Source organism: Melitaea cinxia, chromosome 25 (assembly GCF_905220565.1).
Source record: "Melitaea cinxia chromosome 25, ilMelCinx1.1, whole genome shotgun sequence".
NCBI classification, from domain to species: Eukaryota; Metazoa; Arthropoda; class Insecta; order Lepidoptera; family Nymphalidae; genus Melitaea; species Melitaea cinxia.
In genome coordinates, this window is record NC_059418.1 from 1,656,895 (window position 1) to 1,673,161 (window position 16,267).

Here is a 16,267-nt window from a genome sequence, read left to right on the forward strand (position 1 = left end):
CAACGAGAGCTACGTGAGCAACAGTGTTATCAATCCTTTTGTTTAGATGTTACAGAGAGTGAGCTGTCGGCGCAAGGTTCTATATTTATAGTGAATACACATAATGTGACAATAATACTAATAGGGTCGACTTTTATTTTCTAGACACAGGCGCTAGTTTGTTGTAAATTTTATTTATGACGTCTTTTTTACCGACCATTTTACATAAACGAAATATAAATTTGTTGTCTTTTATAAAGATACTCGATTTTTATCTTTTTTTCGTAATTCTGCACCTCTACTAATTCTTAGCAAAAATATTCAATATATTATCAGGTTTTGCAATAATTTTAGCAATATAGTATCGTTAAATATTTGAACATAAAATCAATTTTACTTTCGTCTATGGCTTATTAACATTGTTCATTCATTTGTTCTTTGTAACACTTTACTATACTTACAATATTACTCTATTGTCTGTGGTTGGAAATAAACCATATTTATTTACTAAATAAGACTCTTTCAAAAAAATAGAATATAGTGTTGTGTTCCTGTAAAGTCAACAGTGAGTAAAGTGGGCAGAGTGCCTAGTGCGAGCTTTGCTTAATCCGCCTCGCAATAACGGGCGTAAATTTTAACTTCATTGTGTATGGGAAATTCGGAATAAGGAATGAAGGGATAAGCATTACAATCTAGTTCTCGCGTTTGCCGCTAGATGGCGGTGTATCTGTTGTATCGTATTCTATTCTTTATCGTCTAGGCTGTACTGTTTAAATTCCAATACAAAGTAATCTTCACGTATAAACGCGTTTCTGGCACGTTTCTGTGAACAAAACTCGCACTAGGCGCTCGAGATCTCTTAATGAGGCTCACTGCAATACGATCGCAATATTTCCGGTATTCCAGGCGCCTATAGGTTACCAGGTGGACCATACGCTTGTTTACTACCATTTTTGCATTAAAAAGGGTCAGTATTTTATTGTTATAACACTACGAGTATTATCGCGTGATTTTGTGTATGTGGAAGAATACTGTAGTCATGTAAAAAAAAGCAATTAGAAAGAGGCTTTGGCTAAAAGGCCTTTTGACCTCTTTATATTAGTAGCGTAGTACGTAGTGGGTGACGGAATAATTTTTATGTTACAATAATAACACCAAGACGGAGGTAAGCATAGAATCCATAACCCTTGTAATTTGTTTAATCCTTATTGACCCGGCGAACTTCGTTCCGCCAAATTCTTTTTCCATAAATATATATCCATTTCTTTTTAACTGTCTCTTATTCTGAAAATAACAAATACAGATAATTTTGTGAAGTTAGAAAAAAGTCCAGTCGTTCGGAAATTATGCATTTTCTTTATTTCGGTGATTACTTTTTATTTATGTGTATAAATAAATTTCGCAGGTACGACGTAAGGTAATGCACATGCGCGATCAGCAGTTGTACTACCATCGCTTGAGGATGTGGCTCGAAGACCAGCTGCGTCAGGAAAGGGAGAGGTAATGAGTTAACTTAATAGTAATCTAAAATAAACGCCTCAAACGTAAAGGTGCACTAAGATTAACTGTATCTAAATTGTCTATTTGTAGTAAGAACTTAGAAAGGCTTTCTAATTCCGTAGCGTGCATTCCATAGAGGCAGAAAGGCACTGCCTACCTTGTCATGTTACTAAAAATGATATATAAAACATGAACATTACATATTTTTAAAAAAGACATAAACCGTAACCAGCGGGATTCGAACCCGCGTCTTCGACATACCGTGTCGACGCTCTAGCCAATTAAGCTATGGAACGATATACTCGCCAGAGCGAAACTTTTGATATGATGATTTTTACTTTCGGTTTTAAGCGAACCGTGGCGCCGTCTATAGTGAGTTCTTTACAGAGACTCGTAACTATTCAAAGTTTCATATTACAATGAAAATCTTTGACAGGAGACGACACCATGCTATTTTTAATATGTACGATTTTTATTTTTGTGTTACCCACAATTAGGAATTCTAAACATTTTTGAATATCATATCAAAAATTGACCGCTCCAGCGGGATTCGAACCCGCGTCTTCGACATACCGTGTCGACGCTCTAGCCAATTAAGCTATGGAACGATATACTCGCCAGAGCGAAACTTTTGATATGATGATTTTTACTTTCGGTTTTAAGCGAACCGTGGCGCCGTCTATAGTGAGTTCTTTACAGAGACTCGTAACTATTCAAAGTTTCATATTACAATGAAAATCTTTGACAGGAGACGACACCATGCTATTTTTAATATGTACGATTTTTATTTTTGTGTTACCCACAATTAGGAATTCTAAACATTTTTGAATATCATATCAAAAATTGACCGCTCCAGCGGGATTCGAACCCGCGTCTTCGACATACCGTGTCGACGCTCTAGCCAATTAAGCTATGGAACGATATACTCGCCAGAGCGAAACTTTTGATATGATGATTTTTACTTTCGGTTTTAAGCGAACCGTGGCGCCATGTGATATGATATTCAAAAATGTTTAGAATTCCTAATTGTGGGTAACACAAAAATAAAAATCGTACATAAACCGTAATTCAATTTAAATCCGCTTCAACTAAAAAACCCGCCGTAATACATATATGCGATATCAGCGCTTCGCGCGAATCGACGACGGGCCTTTTATGAAACTTCTGCCTATATTCGCGTAACAAATGTTAGCAATGACAGTAAGACATTATGCAATCCTACAATTTTATAATGTCGCGCGCGTCATATGGAATACGAACAAAGTATCGTGTGTTTAAAATTGGTCGGTTTAACAACGAAATTAGGCACTGCCTAAGAATAACCTGTCAAATTAAATTGTCTTGAATTTGATACCGTTTGTACTAATAATTATGACTTTTGACACGGTCGCGTAATCCCAACATTCTACAGATTAATTTCGTAATAGTAATAATTCGCTTTGAATTTTTCGTTTGTGCGTTCATGTTATTAGTGAAAATATTAATATGTTAGTGATGAGTAAGTTAACGGAGACGTGTGTTTGATGAAAGTAAATAGTTCATCCAAATTCAACACGTTCGATTTTACGGATAATTTAAAAATTCTTCAGTCGTATCAATTTAATAATAATATAACAATGACGATAAATAATATAACAATGACGTTATAATTTTTCATTTATTAATAAATAAACAAGTACTTTCATTAAGCATACAATCGTAACTAATTAATAGTCTTATCAATGATTTCCCATGTTTGACTCAAACGAAATTATCAGAGTGCCGGCCTTATGAGGTCACAGTCTATCCAGTATCTAATTTGTTTGATAAATATTAGTTGGTTGCTGTACGTGTATTTGTATGCCTGCATTATCATAAGTCTAAATGCACTTTACGTGTCCAATAATTTACTTGTCTGTTCTTGAAATTATCTAAAAGCCTCTATTCCAAACAAAATTAAAATAAATTAGGAAAAAATTGCGAGAAAGTAGGTGCAGTGTGGCTGTTCATATTTTTTTTTGACTGCCTACCCTGTCTAATAACTTTATGCACGCCATTTTTGTAATTTATTTAAGAAAAGTGACAGCGATGATTCGATCAAGTCTGTTAAAAAAGAATTAAAGAAACATGCTTTAAGGATATGTAAAGTAATATTAATTTTGTTTCTAGCTTGCCGGACGCAAACGTAAAGGTTATAGATGACCTTCCGAAGCGTAAGCGGCGCAACCTCAGCCCGAAGCTACAGAAAATGGCGTCCGCACCGAAACGAAAGCTCAAACCCCAACTATCCCAAGCAATAAATAAACCTCACAAAATCCTCCAACTACTCAAAAGTAAGGCCCCCCTCCAGCCAGATATAAAGTCTCCCTACAAAGAAATAGATAGCAAATCCGAAGCGGAACCGCCTGAAGCGTTCCCGTTAGACAAGGAAGATAATATAAGCGATACGGAAACAATAGTAGGCGAGAAAGAGACGGACACTATTTGTAAGGAAATGAAAGAGTGTCTAGCTAAGTTTGCCAATTTCGCGTTAAATAGTCCGGATGGTAAAGAGGAGTACGAGCCGGAGAAAGATGTTAAATATCTAGATTCGGTCAGTCCACCGTTGCAAGAAATGTCTCCGACGACCTCCGGACCGCCAGTTTACTCGCATAAGTCACAAAGAATCATAGCCGTTAATAAAATTTTTAACAAAGAAGATAAAGTGTTAGATTTTCAATCACAAGCTAGTGATATAAACGCCAGAGCTAATGATGAGGATGCTAGCGAAATAGATAATAATGAAGACAAGGACGTTGATGTGTTAAAATATGTGACATTCGGTTTGAAAATTAAGAAAGCAATGGAGGAATGCCAGAATATAATCAATTCGTATAATAAAGATGAGAAGAAACGGGATGTTCACGAGCCTCCGACTATGGAGCAGATCGTCGAAGTCATGTTAACCCTAGATAAGAATTCCGCGGAATTTCTAGAAAAAATGGACGCAGACGATCCAATAGATATGAACGTTGCAATGTCAAAGTTATCCGAATTAGTAGAAAATATGCCTCAAACTCTAGCTAATATGCCGGAAATAGCTTCGAAGTTGTCTGAGTTCGCGAACGCCAGCTTCGAACTTCCGGAATTCGCGTCTATTATGAATAGCTTGCCGGATGTGAACAATGACGCCCAATTGACGCCGGAAACGTTGAAGCAGATACGGGAATTGAAGCTTTCGAAACGAGACAATATAAAAGTAACGAAAAACACTGCCAAGAGAAAAATTAATCGTAGAATTAGAGCCGACGACGACGTGTTCCAATTTGAGGGTATCACGGAAATATTGAAGGACGAAAAGGATCTGCAGAATCTTATGAAAAATAAGAATAACGATGAGTTTAAGGATTTCCTATTTTCTACGCCCGCTCAAGTAGTTATTAATAAGGCTTTCGATTACCTCAAACAGAATAAGAGTCCAGAACTATCCAAGTTTTTAGAGGAAGGTAAGGAATTGCTATTTTTACCGCGTAATAGTCTTAATTCTGAAATGTATTCGAAAGCCTCCAATCTATTCGATAATTCTGTTAAGGACGCTTTAAGTATGACTGAGTTGAGAGATATAGTCAAATCTAGGTTTAATTCCTGGAAACACAACGTAGCTACTAAGCTTAAGAGCATACCTATCGATATATTAGAGAATGAAATAGAAGTTATGTTAGATAAGTTCTATTCGTCGATACAGGACTTAGCTTCGAAACAGTGTAATAGCGAAAGTGACAAGATTATTGAAAAAATCGATGAATTGAATCGAAGTAACGACGAATCGGATACAGAAGGGTGTTCAGCTTCGAAGGAAACTCTGAAACAAATCACAAAGTTACTGAGCACGTTTGCTGGTAACACGCTAGACTTGCTAATAGTGAAATTGTCGAAAATGTCCGACGATAAGAAATCAGCTGTGAAAAGTTTAAAGTTTAAGTATTTGGACGTTGTGAAACGTTGCGCGGAGTCGCAGGAGCTAGTTAGCTGGATATTCCTAGACCCGGAAATCGCTATCAACGTTATACAGGAACTTACGGGTCTAGAGGTCAGGAAATTGGACAACGCGCCAGACTTTTCGACGTTGTCGAATGATAGAAAAAAGGATTACTTCATGAATCGCTTGAAAGAAACCAACAGGCAGTATATGGAAACGCTGCCCAAAAAAGGTTTGACGGGTGATGAATGGCTAGTGATGCTGTACAGGCTGGAGCAGTTAGAGGACACTTTAAGGGAATCGTTTTCGAAAATGGCGCCCCCGACGAAAGTCATACAAACACAGGCCAGTGAAGCGGAAATCGTAGCAGCTAAAGGTCTCAGTAAGATAATTGGTAAAGCAAACGTAAGAATAGTCAAGAAAACCAATCAAGAACCCCCGAAACCGGTCAAGAAGGAGGAATTACCGGCAAATAACGATGACGACGATAAGAAATGCAAGAGCTACGCACTTTTAGCGAAGTGTGAAGCGATATTGACGTCAAAGGGCGATAAATCACTTTTAGATAGTTTTTACGCGATAAAATCCTACATAACCCAAGGACTGCCCGTTCCTGAAACCTATAAAAAACACGTCATATCTATATGTTCTAGTATCGACGCGAAACTTCTAGAAGAGGACGCAGAAGAATGTATGAAAGTAGAAGAATTAGAAATCGATAAGGACAAAACTCCTCTATCAGTCATCGGTTCCCAGAACCCGGAACTTTTAGCTAAATATTCCGCCCAAGCGTTGAGAAATGCTAAACAAACTTTAAACGCGGTCGCCTTTAGGAATATGTCGAGAAACGGACAGACGAAATCTGAAAGCGACGCTTGCGATACACCCAAAAACAACTGCAAATGGACGAATGACTGTGTTTGTGATTCGTGTAAGAATTCAGATGTGTCGTCTGTGTGTCCCGGTGATGTAGTGAAGTGCGACGATGATAAGAAGCTTCAAGAGGACAAGAAGAAGGAGAAGAAGGTCATGCAGAAGCAAAAGCAGCCCCCGAAGGGCTGTGAGAACGGTAACCATCAGCAGCATGTTTGTAAAGGTGAGTTGATTTATCATTTGTACCTGTATACATTTGTATGGACGTTTACATTTATGACTAACTGTTTTGGTCTAGATTCTAGATGTTTCTTAAATCATATCTCAATACTAATTTTAATTTAATTTTAAACTGTACAATGACAATTCAAAAGATTTTTTTTAAGTCTAATTATATAATGTACTGCCGTGCTGTGTGGCTACGGCACTAAAGAATTTAGCCACCCCCTCTCTTCCCGTGGGTGTCGTAAGAGGCGACTAAGGGATAACAAGGTTCCACAACCACCTTGGAACTTAAGAAGCCGACCGATGGCGGGATAACCATCCAACTGCTGGCTTTGAAAAACACAGGCCGAAGACGGGCAGCAGCGTCTTCGGTGCGACAAAGCCAGTACTGCGGTCACCAACCCGCCTGCCCAGCGTGGTGACTATGGGCAAAACACATGAGTTCACGTTATTTTTGGCGTAAACTTGTGGAGGCCTATGTCCAGCAGTGGACTGTATAGGCTGTAATGATATATAAATATTAAAAACAACTCATCGTTAACTTAGACCCGTAGATAAAAAAATTAAAGGTAAGACGTATTAAGAGAGATCAAGCTGCATGAAAAATAGTAATAAAATAAAATAAATTTTATTGGTAACAAACAATAAACACTGCTTACATGAGATAAAATACAACAACATTTGATCTCAATATTAAATTTCAAAGCCAAAGTAAAATAGATGAATTATCAGGTTTATAAGATAACACTAGGAACCGACGGCTTAACGTGCTCTCCGAGGCACGGTGGGGAGACCCACTAGGACAGACGAACAGACGGAAAGAAATATTTGTACAAATACGAATATCCATCCCGAGCGGGAATCGAAGAGGATATGTCTTACGCTTCAGCCTGTAATATCCCACTACTGGGAATAGGCCTCTTTCCCCATGTAGAAGAAGGTTCAGAGCTTAATCCACCACGCTGCTCCAATGCGGGTTGGCGGATGATAAGATAAGTTAGTAATAGAAACTTTACCCCCAGTGGGGCACGGCGCTTGTGTGGGTGAGGGCGCCGCCGACCAGCCCTGCAACTGTTGCTACTGCACTGTCTTCGGACTAGCGGTGAGTATCACTTCAGAACAAACAAATGTACGGTTCACCTGACGGTAAACGATTTACGTAGCCCAAAGACGCCTGCAACGCCAGAAGCATCGCAAGCGCGTTTCCGATCATACCGCCGATCCTGTCCAAAAGCTTTATCTTACTCACAGGAACATAGCACTGCTTGAAAGCAGTATTATTTAGCTGTAATCTTCTGTAAGGTCGAGGTACTTGCCCAGTCGGCCTGGTCCAGATATTACGCAGGATATTTCCTGTTGTACCCTATCTCCATCATATATATATATATATATATATATATACATACATATATATATATACATACATACATACATACATACTAGCTGACTCGGCAAACGTTGTCTTGCCGCTAAACGCTATTTAAAAATAGGAGTTGGTGGTAGGAAAGTAAAAATTTAGGGTTGTATGTATTTTTCAACGCCAAATCATAATAAAATAAAGAATAAATAATTTATCTAAAATTTAAAAAAAAATTATCGGTGGACTACCCTTAACATTTAGAGGGACGAAAAATAGATGTTCGATTCTTAGACCTACCCAATATGCACACAAAATTTCATGAGAATCAGTCAAGCCGTTTCGGAGGAGTTTAACTACAAACACCGCGACACGAGAATTTTATATATTAGATTTTAATAAATTAATTTATAAAAACACAAGCAATAATAAATTTTTGAGTTTTGGATGCCAGTAGAATGAGCAATTATCTATAAAATGATATATAATTTACATACATACATACATACATATAATAACGCCTCTTTCCCGTAGGGGTAGGCAGAGACCCCTTCCTTCCATTTGCTACGATCCTTACATACTTCTTTCGCTTCGTCCCCTTTCATTATTCCCTTCATACATGGGTACATAATATAAAATAGGGTATATAATTTATGTGGAGTAATTGTGAGGTATTTTTCTAAAAAGGTAGGCAAATATCTTAACCTTAGCGTATTAATGTTGTATGTCACGTTACAGCCGCCGCTAACGACCCCAGTTCCGCGCAACTTCAACGAAACGAGAGAGAGGTTGAGATCGATACTCAATAAGAAGAAGCAGAAATGTAAAACGAACGTATGTATATATTTATCTAAATAACACTCTAAAATAGCCATTCTGAAAACTATTTTGGACTTGAGAACTCTTTTCCAAAATGAACTGATACATCGAACGCCCCCAGTTCGTTTTCTTAGTGATACTAAATACTAAATTTCTAATTTAAAAACTTTGAAAACATTAAAATCTATATTATATCGAAGACCGCCTGATAAAGCTTTTTAACCCCCGAAGGGTCGAAATTGACCCCACCGTAGGAACCCTTGTTCTTAGTTACTTACTTCACTCAGTTTACGTTATTTTTGGCGTAAATTTGTGGAGGCCTATGTCCAGCTGTGAACTGTATAGGCTGTAATGATAATGATGATATATAGAAAATACAAAACATACGCAAAAAGTGCGCGAAGGCGGTTTTATTGCTTGACGCTTAAAAAAGCGTCTACCAGACAACCTTCCTCAACCTGAATTCATCTTTTATATTACTAGCTGTGTCCTGAAGTTTCCCACGCGTTAGATTGAGGGAAAAAATAGCCTATGGTTGTCAGATATATATATATATATATATATCCGATACAAAAAGTATTTTTCAATTCGAGCCAGTAGCCTAAGATTAGCGCGTTCAAAGTTTTGAGCTTTATAATATTAGTATAGACGTACCCTGAGTAACAGTTGTGATGTGGTTCCAGGGCGAGGTGGAGTCCCCGCCGGAGCGCGCGCCCCCGCAGCCCCCGCAGTCGCAGGCCTCCACACCCCCCGTGAGTACCACTAAAACTGTTAAAACTAATAAACCATTGTAATAAAATATGCACACACGGTCGTCTTTTCTTGCGAAAAGCAAGAAGAACGAGCGTACGGCTCACCTGATGGTAAGCGATTACCGTAGCTTATAGACGTCTGCAGCACCGGAAACGTCGCAAACGTGTTGCCGACCCTCCAATCTCCCCCCACCTCCCCAGGAGCTCTGGCCACCTTAGCCACACAGGAACACAACACAGCTTGAAAGTAGTATCATTTAGCTGATCCGATCTTCCGATCCGATCGATCGATCCGATCTTCCGTAACGTCGAGGTACTTCTCCAGTTGGCCTTATTTATTTAACTTCTCCCCGCTTCTCAGGCCCTCCCCAAGTCTCTCCCCCCAACATTGACTCCTGCGCAGGCGCAACAGAAGCGGCAAGCCATCGAGAACCAGCAGAAACAGCTAGCTGAAAAAATGGCCAAGATGGTCGTCACAGAGAAACCGGAAAATAAACCTAAGGTAAAAAAATATTTACTTCGGATAATTTTTTTACCTGCAAACGAAAAAAAAAAAAACGATTTCAATTACGTCGTCAAGTAATTCGACATATTTCTATGATTTAATCTACGCAGTACTTTTCGAGTTATATCTAATAATGGGTATAGTAACTTGACTACTTTTTTGTCGACCTACGTTGTTTACCACATAACTTTTCACTGCATATATCGATTTTAATAATTCTTAATCGAAAGCTGATGCTTGTCATGTGGTTGCATTTAATTTGATTGAGATCTGATGACTACATTTTGAGTATTCGATTTTAATTGAAGCAGGTTCTTTTCGTTTGCTAGCAAACACACTTCTGAAACTCGCAATATACCGTCGACATTGTCACGGATCCATCAGCGGTAAGTCCGTGGACTCAAAAGTGTCAATAGTGACAGTGAAACTAGCTGTGCCCGCAACTTCGTCCGCGTTAATTGGTGACTTTGGACGGCATTTTTTGAATATATCTTTTAGTTTATTTACACCATCGTTTGGGTATTTACATCATGTTCAACGTGATTCTTTAAATGGGCATAATTCTTTTTAAGTATGGACTGATTGACATTTTTATTTATTTATTAATTTTCTGAGATTAGTTTGCACAAACGCACAGACAATTAGATAAACAGATAAAAAATTCTAACGATCATTGTTTTAGGTGCTATTTGCGTTGATAAAGGTCCTAACAATATTTTTTCTCATATATTTTCCATGTATAGACAGCGATCCGTTACACTTTTATTACATGTATTGATATCACGTGATTCGTTATTTAGGATTAAGGAGTTAATGTATGGGAGCTGACACACAAACTTTTACTATTTCTAGGCTCTTCAACGTTCAGTTCCAGCGCAAGTGAACGCTCCAACTGCGGTCAAAGCCGAGGGGAAAGTCAATGCGAGCGCTATGGAGCAGATACGAATACAGGTATGTATATAACGGCTTAGTGGTGTGGGTCCTGTTTCAATTTCAAGCGCTTCAGAGGAATGAGACCACAAACACCGTTACACAAACTCCTGACTGTACAGTATTTGAGAGTGGATATAAAAATAAGGATTATTTAAATCTGGCAGACCATAATCGATAATATACATAAAACCTAACCTCAGGATGCACGTCAAGCCGTCTTGGTCACAGCTGTCATCATAGACATCGATTAACGTTGCTTTTGGTATGTAAATTGCAATATATAAGTACACCAATACTTATTATTTTTCTTTAAATTCCAGCAACTCAAACAACAGCAGCAAGCGCAAATGCAACAGCAGATGCAGCAGCAGCAACAACAACAAAAACAACAACACCAGCAGCAGCAACAACAACAACAACAACCACAACCACAACCACAACAACAACAACAACAACAACAAAACCAACAACAACAGCAAACACAACACCAACAAAAGAAACCTGAACCTATATACGATCTGCCGATACACAACAAACCGACTTTGACTCCTCAGCAGCAACAACAGATAAGACAACAACAGGTTTGTTGTTTCCAAAATATTTTAAAGAAAACTATTAGTATTATATAGTAGTATAAAATGCTGTGTGGTTACGGCATCGAAGAATATAGCCATCCCCTCTCTTCCCGTGGGTGTCGTAAGAGGCGACTAAGGGATAACACAGTTCCACTACTACCTTGGAACTTAAAAAGCCGACCGATGGCGGGATAACCATCGAACTGCTGGCTTTGAAATACACAGGCCGAAGACAGGCAGCAGCGTCTTCGGTGCGACAAAGCCAGCCCTGCGGTCACCAACCCGCCTGCCCAGCGTGGTGACTATGGGCAAAACACATGAGTTCACGCCATTTTGGCGTGAACTTGTGGAGGCCTATGTCTAGTAGTGGACTGCGAAAGGCTGCTGTGATGATGATGATGATAAATTGTTTCTTGGTTTGAATGTATATTCTTCTCCTTTAAAAAATTGTGTTTCCTTAAAAACATAATTATTCTTAAATATTATACGACTGTAAAAAATTATACTAAATAGCTATATAAACACTATTAAAACAGCTTGAATAACCTCGTAAAATATATATTATAAATATTTAAAATTGAACAGCAACAAAGGCACGACGCGTTGCTTCGACAGCATCAAATGCAGTTGCAACAACAACAACAGCTACAACAACAACAGATGCAACAACAACAACAGCAGCAGCAGATTCAACAACAACAGCAGATGCAACAACATCAACAACAACAACAGCAACAGATGCAGATGCAACAACAACAGCAGATGCGGCAGAGTCGGCAACAACAGAACACAGTGTCGATATCGAGTCGAGATACGAGCGTCTTCTCAACTAGCTCTGGCTGTTCTGGGTAATATTATTAATTAAGTGACTATGGTTCTGTATGTGAGGAATTTCCAATACTTTTTTAACGATTGGTAAATCAAGCTTGCAAAAAATTGTTAAAAAGAAAATATTAAGGTCACTCGTTAATCTATCTAGTTTGTGTGTCATGCCTGATTTTCATCTCCTTTATAGCAGGTCACTTTTGAGTAGCATTTCTGCTAATAAATAGATTATATATTATTAGCTGTGCCCGCGACTTCGTCCCTGTGGAATTTAACAAAATGAAAAAAGTGTAAAAGTAGCCTAAGTTACTCGTTACTACATCAGCTATCTGCCATTGAAAGTCCCGTCAATGAAAGTCCCGTCAAAATCGGTCCAGCCGCTTCAGAGATTAACCGGAACAAACAAAAAGACAGACAGACAAACAAAAATTGTAAAAAAAGTTATTTTGGTATATGTACCGTTTATCTGTGTGTGTATCCATATGCATTTAGAAAAAGGCGGTTATTTTAATATTAAAAGCAGACACTCCAATTTTATTTATTTGTATAGATTATTCATTTTAAACTAGACTCAAACTCCATATTTGTCTTAGACTCAACAATGGGCTTACTCCTGTGTTGGGATCTATATGACCTATACAAATGTTTGTCGCGTCCGGGGATAGAACCCGTGACCGCAAGTGCAACATGTAGTATAGTGACCATTGCTTGCGCCAACTCATCATCTAAAATATCTATTTGCAGAGGTTCTTGTTGGCGTGGTCGAGGTGGGTGCAACAACAGAGCTGAAGACCCTCGAGACCTTGACGCGCTCTTGCAGTACATCGAGGGTCCAGCGCGACACGTAGACCGCGGGAAGAAAAGGGCTAAGAAGCAGCGCCAAAAGGCTAAGAGGGTGAGTGGGATAGACAGTTATTATTATTGCCTTTTTTACAAAGCGTTCGGTCCTTTGATGGTAAGGGGATATCATATATAGGGATAGCGGGGCTACGTTTTTTTTTTCTATTTTTTTTTTTCGTTACCAATACGAAGTACGCCAACGGCCACATTTTTTTTTTGTGATTTGTGATATATTTAAATATTTTATATCGTCACATCGGGAACTGTGCCCCGCAGATGGAGTCCCGACTGGAGGAGCGGCTGCAGGCGGTGGGGCGCGAGCTGGCGGCGGCGCAGGCGCAGCGGGCCGCCGCGCACGGGGCGCGCGTGCGCGCCGAGCGCCTGCTGGCGGAGGCGCGCGCGGCCGCCGCGGCGCGGAGGCGCGGTGAGTGTCTAGTGCGGCGAGTGTGGTGCGGCGGAGAGTAGTGCGGCGAGTGTCTAGTGCGGCGGCGGCGCAGGCGCAGCGGGCCGCCGCGCACGGGGCGCGCGTGCGCGCCGAGCGCCTGCTGGCGGAGGCGCGCGCGGCCGCCGCGGCGCGGAGGCGCGGTGAGTGTCTAGTGCGGCGAGTGTGGTGCGGCGGAGAGTAGTGCGGCGAGTGTCTGGTGCGGCGGAGAGTAGTGCGGCGAGTGTCTAGTGCGGCGGCGGCGCAGGCGCAGCGGGCCGCCGCGCACGGGGCGCGCGTGCGCGCCGAGCGCCTGCTGGCGGAGGCGCGCGCGGCCGCCGCGGCGCGGAGGCGCGGTGAGTGTCTAGTGCGGCGAGTGTGGTGCGGCGGAGAGTAGTGCGGCGAGTGTCTGGTGCGGCGGAGAGTAGTGCGGCGAGTGTCTAGTGCGGCGGCGGCGCAGGCGCAGCGGGCCGCCGCGCACGGGGCGCGCGTGCGCGCCGAGCGCCTGCTGGCGGAGGCGCGCGCGGCCGCCGCGGCGCGGAGGCGCGGTGAGTGTCTAGTGCGGCGAGTGTGGTGCGGCGGAGAGTAGTGCGGCGAGTGTCTGGTGCGGCGGAGAGTAGTGCGGCGAGTGTCTAGTGCGGCGGCGGCGCAGGCGCAGCGGGCCGCCGCGCACGGGGCGCGCGTGCGCGCCGAGCGCCTGCTGGCGGAGGCGCGCGCGGCCGCCGCGGCGCGGAGGCGCGGTGAGTGTCTAGTGCGGCGAGTGTGGTGCGGCGGAGAGTAGTGCGGCGAGTGTCTGGTGCGGCGGAGAGTAGTGCGGCGAGTGTCTAGTGCGGCGGCGGCGCAGGCGCAGCGGGCCGCCGCGCACGGGGCGCGCGTGCGCGCCGAGCGCCTGCTGGCGGAGGCGCGCGCGGCCGCCGCGGCGCGGAGGCGCGGTGAGTGTCTAGTGCGGCGAGTGTGGTGCGGCGGAGAGTAGTGCGGCGAGTGTCTGGTGCGGCGGAGAGTAGTGCGGCGAGTGTCTAGTGCGGCGGCGGCGCAGGCGCAGCGGGCCGCCGCGCACGGGGCGCGCGTGCGCGCCGAGCGCCTGCTGGCGGAGGCGCGCGCGGCCGCCGCGGCGCGGAGGCGCGGTGAGTGTCTAGTGCGGCGAGTGTGGTGCGGCGGAGAGTAGTGCGGCGAGTGTCTGGTGCGGCGGAGAGTAGTGCGGCGAGTGTCTAGTGCGGCGGCGGCGCAGGCGCAGCGGGCCGCCGCGCACGGGGCGCGCGTGCGCGCCGAGCGCCTGCTGGCGGAGGCGCGCGCGGCCGCCGCGGCGCGGAGGCGCGGTGAGTGTCTAGTGCGGCGAGTGTGGTGCGGCGGAGAGTAGTGCGGCGAGTGTCTGGTGCGGCGGAGAGTAGTGCGGCGAGTGTCTAGTGCGGCGGCGGCGCAGGCGCAGCGGGCCGCCGCGCACGGGGCGCGCGTGCGCGCCGAGCGCCTGCTGGCGGAGGCGCGCGCGGCCGCCGCGGCGCGGAGGCGCGGTGAGTGTCTAGTGCGGCGAGTGTGGTGCGGCGGAGAGTAGTGCGGCGAGTGTCTGGTGCGGCGGAGAGTAGTGCGGCGAGTGTCTAGTGCGGCGGCGGCGCAGGCGCAGCGGGCCGCCGCGCACGGGGCGCGCGTGCGCGCCGAGCGCCTGCTGGCGGAGGCGCGCGCGGCCGCCGCGGCGCGGAGGCGCGGTGAGTGTCTAGTGCGGCGAGTGTGGTGCGGCGGAGAGTAGTGCGGCGAGTGTCTGGTGCGGCGGAGAGTAGTGCGGCGAGTGTCTAGTGCGGCGGCGGCGCAGGCGCAGCGGGCCGCCGCGCACGGGGCGCGCGTGCGCGCCGAGCGCCTGCTGGCGGAGGCGCGCGCGGCCGCCGCGGCGCGGAGGCGCGGTGAGTGTCTAGTGCGGCGAGTGTGGTGCGGCGGAGAGTAGTGCGGCGAGTGTCTGGTGCGGCGGAGAGTAGTGCGGCGAGTGTCTAGTGCGGCGGCGGCGCAGGCGCAGCGGGCCGCCGCGCACGGGGCGCGCGTGCGCGCCGAGCGCCTGCTGGCGGAGGCGCGCGCGGCCGCCGCGGCGCGGAGGCGCGGTGAGTGTCTAGTGCGGCGAGTGTGGTGCGGCGGAGAGTAGTGCGGCGAGTGTCTGGTGCGGCGGAGAGTAGTGCGGCGAGTGTCTAGTGCGGCGGCGGCGCAGGCGCAGCGGGCCGCCGCGCACGGGGCGCGCGTGCGCGCCGAGCGCCTGCTGGCGGAGGCGCGCGCGGCCGCCGCGGCGCGGAGGCGCGGTGAGTGTCTAGTGCGGCGAGTGTGGTGCGGCGGAGAGTAGTGCGGCGAGTGTCTGGTGCGGCGGAGAGTAGTGCGGCGAGTGTCTAGTGCGGCGGCGGCGCAGGCGCAGCGGGCCGCCGCGCACGGGGCGCGCGTGCGCGCCGAGCGCCTGCTGGCGGAGGCGCGCGCGGCCGCCGCGGCGCGGAGGCGCGGTGAGTGTCTAGTGCGGCGAGTGTGGTGCGGCGGAGAGTAGTGCGGCGAGTGTCTGGTGCGGCGGAGAGTAGTGCGGCGAGTGTCTAGTGCGGCGGCGGCGCAGGCGCAGCGGGCCGCCGCGGCGCGGAGGCGCGGTGAGTGTCTAGTGCGGCGAGTGTCTGGTGCGGCGGAGTGTCTGGTGCGGCGGAGTGTCTAGTGCGGCGAGTGTGGTGCGGCGGAGAGTAGTGCGGCGAGTGTCTGGTGCGGCGGAGAGTAGT

The 16,267-nt window shown here is 45.6% G+C and overlaps 1 protein-coding gene across 1 annotated transcript in view; it reads left to right on the forward strand.

Annotated features, from left to right (window-relative positions):
* LOC123665857 overlaps positions 1-16,267 on the forward strand; it is a 75,188-nt gene that overhangs the window by 35,395 nt on the left and 23,526 nt on the right. Inside the window, exons 26-36 of the mRNA XM_045600092.1 lie at positions 1,385-1,479; positions 3,628-6,596; positions 7,537-7,616; positions 8,610-8,705; positions 9,374-9,442; positions 9,786-9,944; positions 10,800-10,898; positions 11,201-11,461; positions 12,158-12,303; positions 13,025-13,175; positions 13,397-13,544. Of these exons, the coding sequence (XP_045456048.1) occupies positions 1,385-1,479; positions 3,628-6,596; positions 7,537-7,616; positions 8,610-8,705; positions 9,374-9,442; positions 9,786-9,944; positions 10,800-10,898; positions 11,201-11,461; positions 12,158-12,303; positions 13,025-13,175; positions 13,397-13,544 (4,273 nt within the window). The remainder of the gene's footprint in view (positions 1-1,384; positions 1,480-3,627; positions 6,597-7,536; positions 7,617-8,609; positions 8,706-9,373; positions 9,443-9,785; positions 9,945-10,799; positions 10,899-11,200; positions 11,462-12,157; positions 12,304-13,024; positions 13,176-13,396; positions 13,545-16,267) is intronic.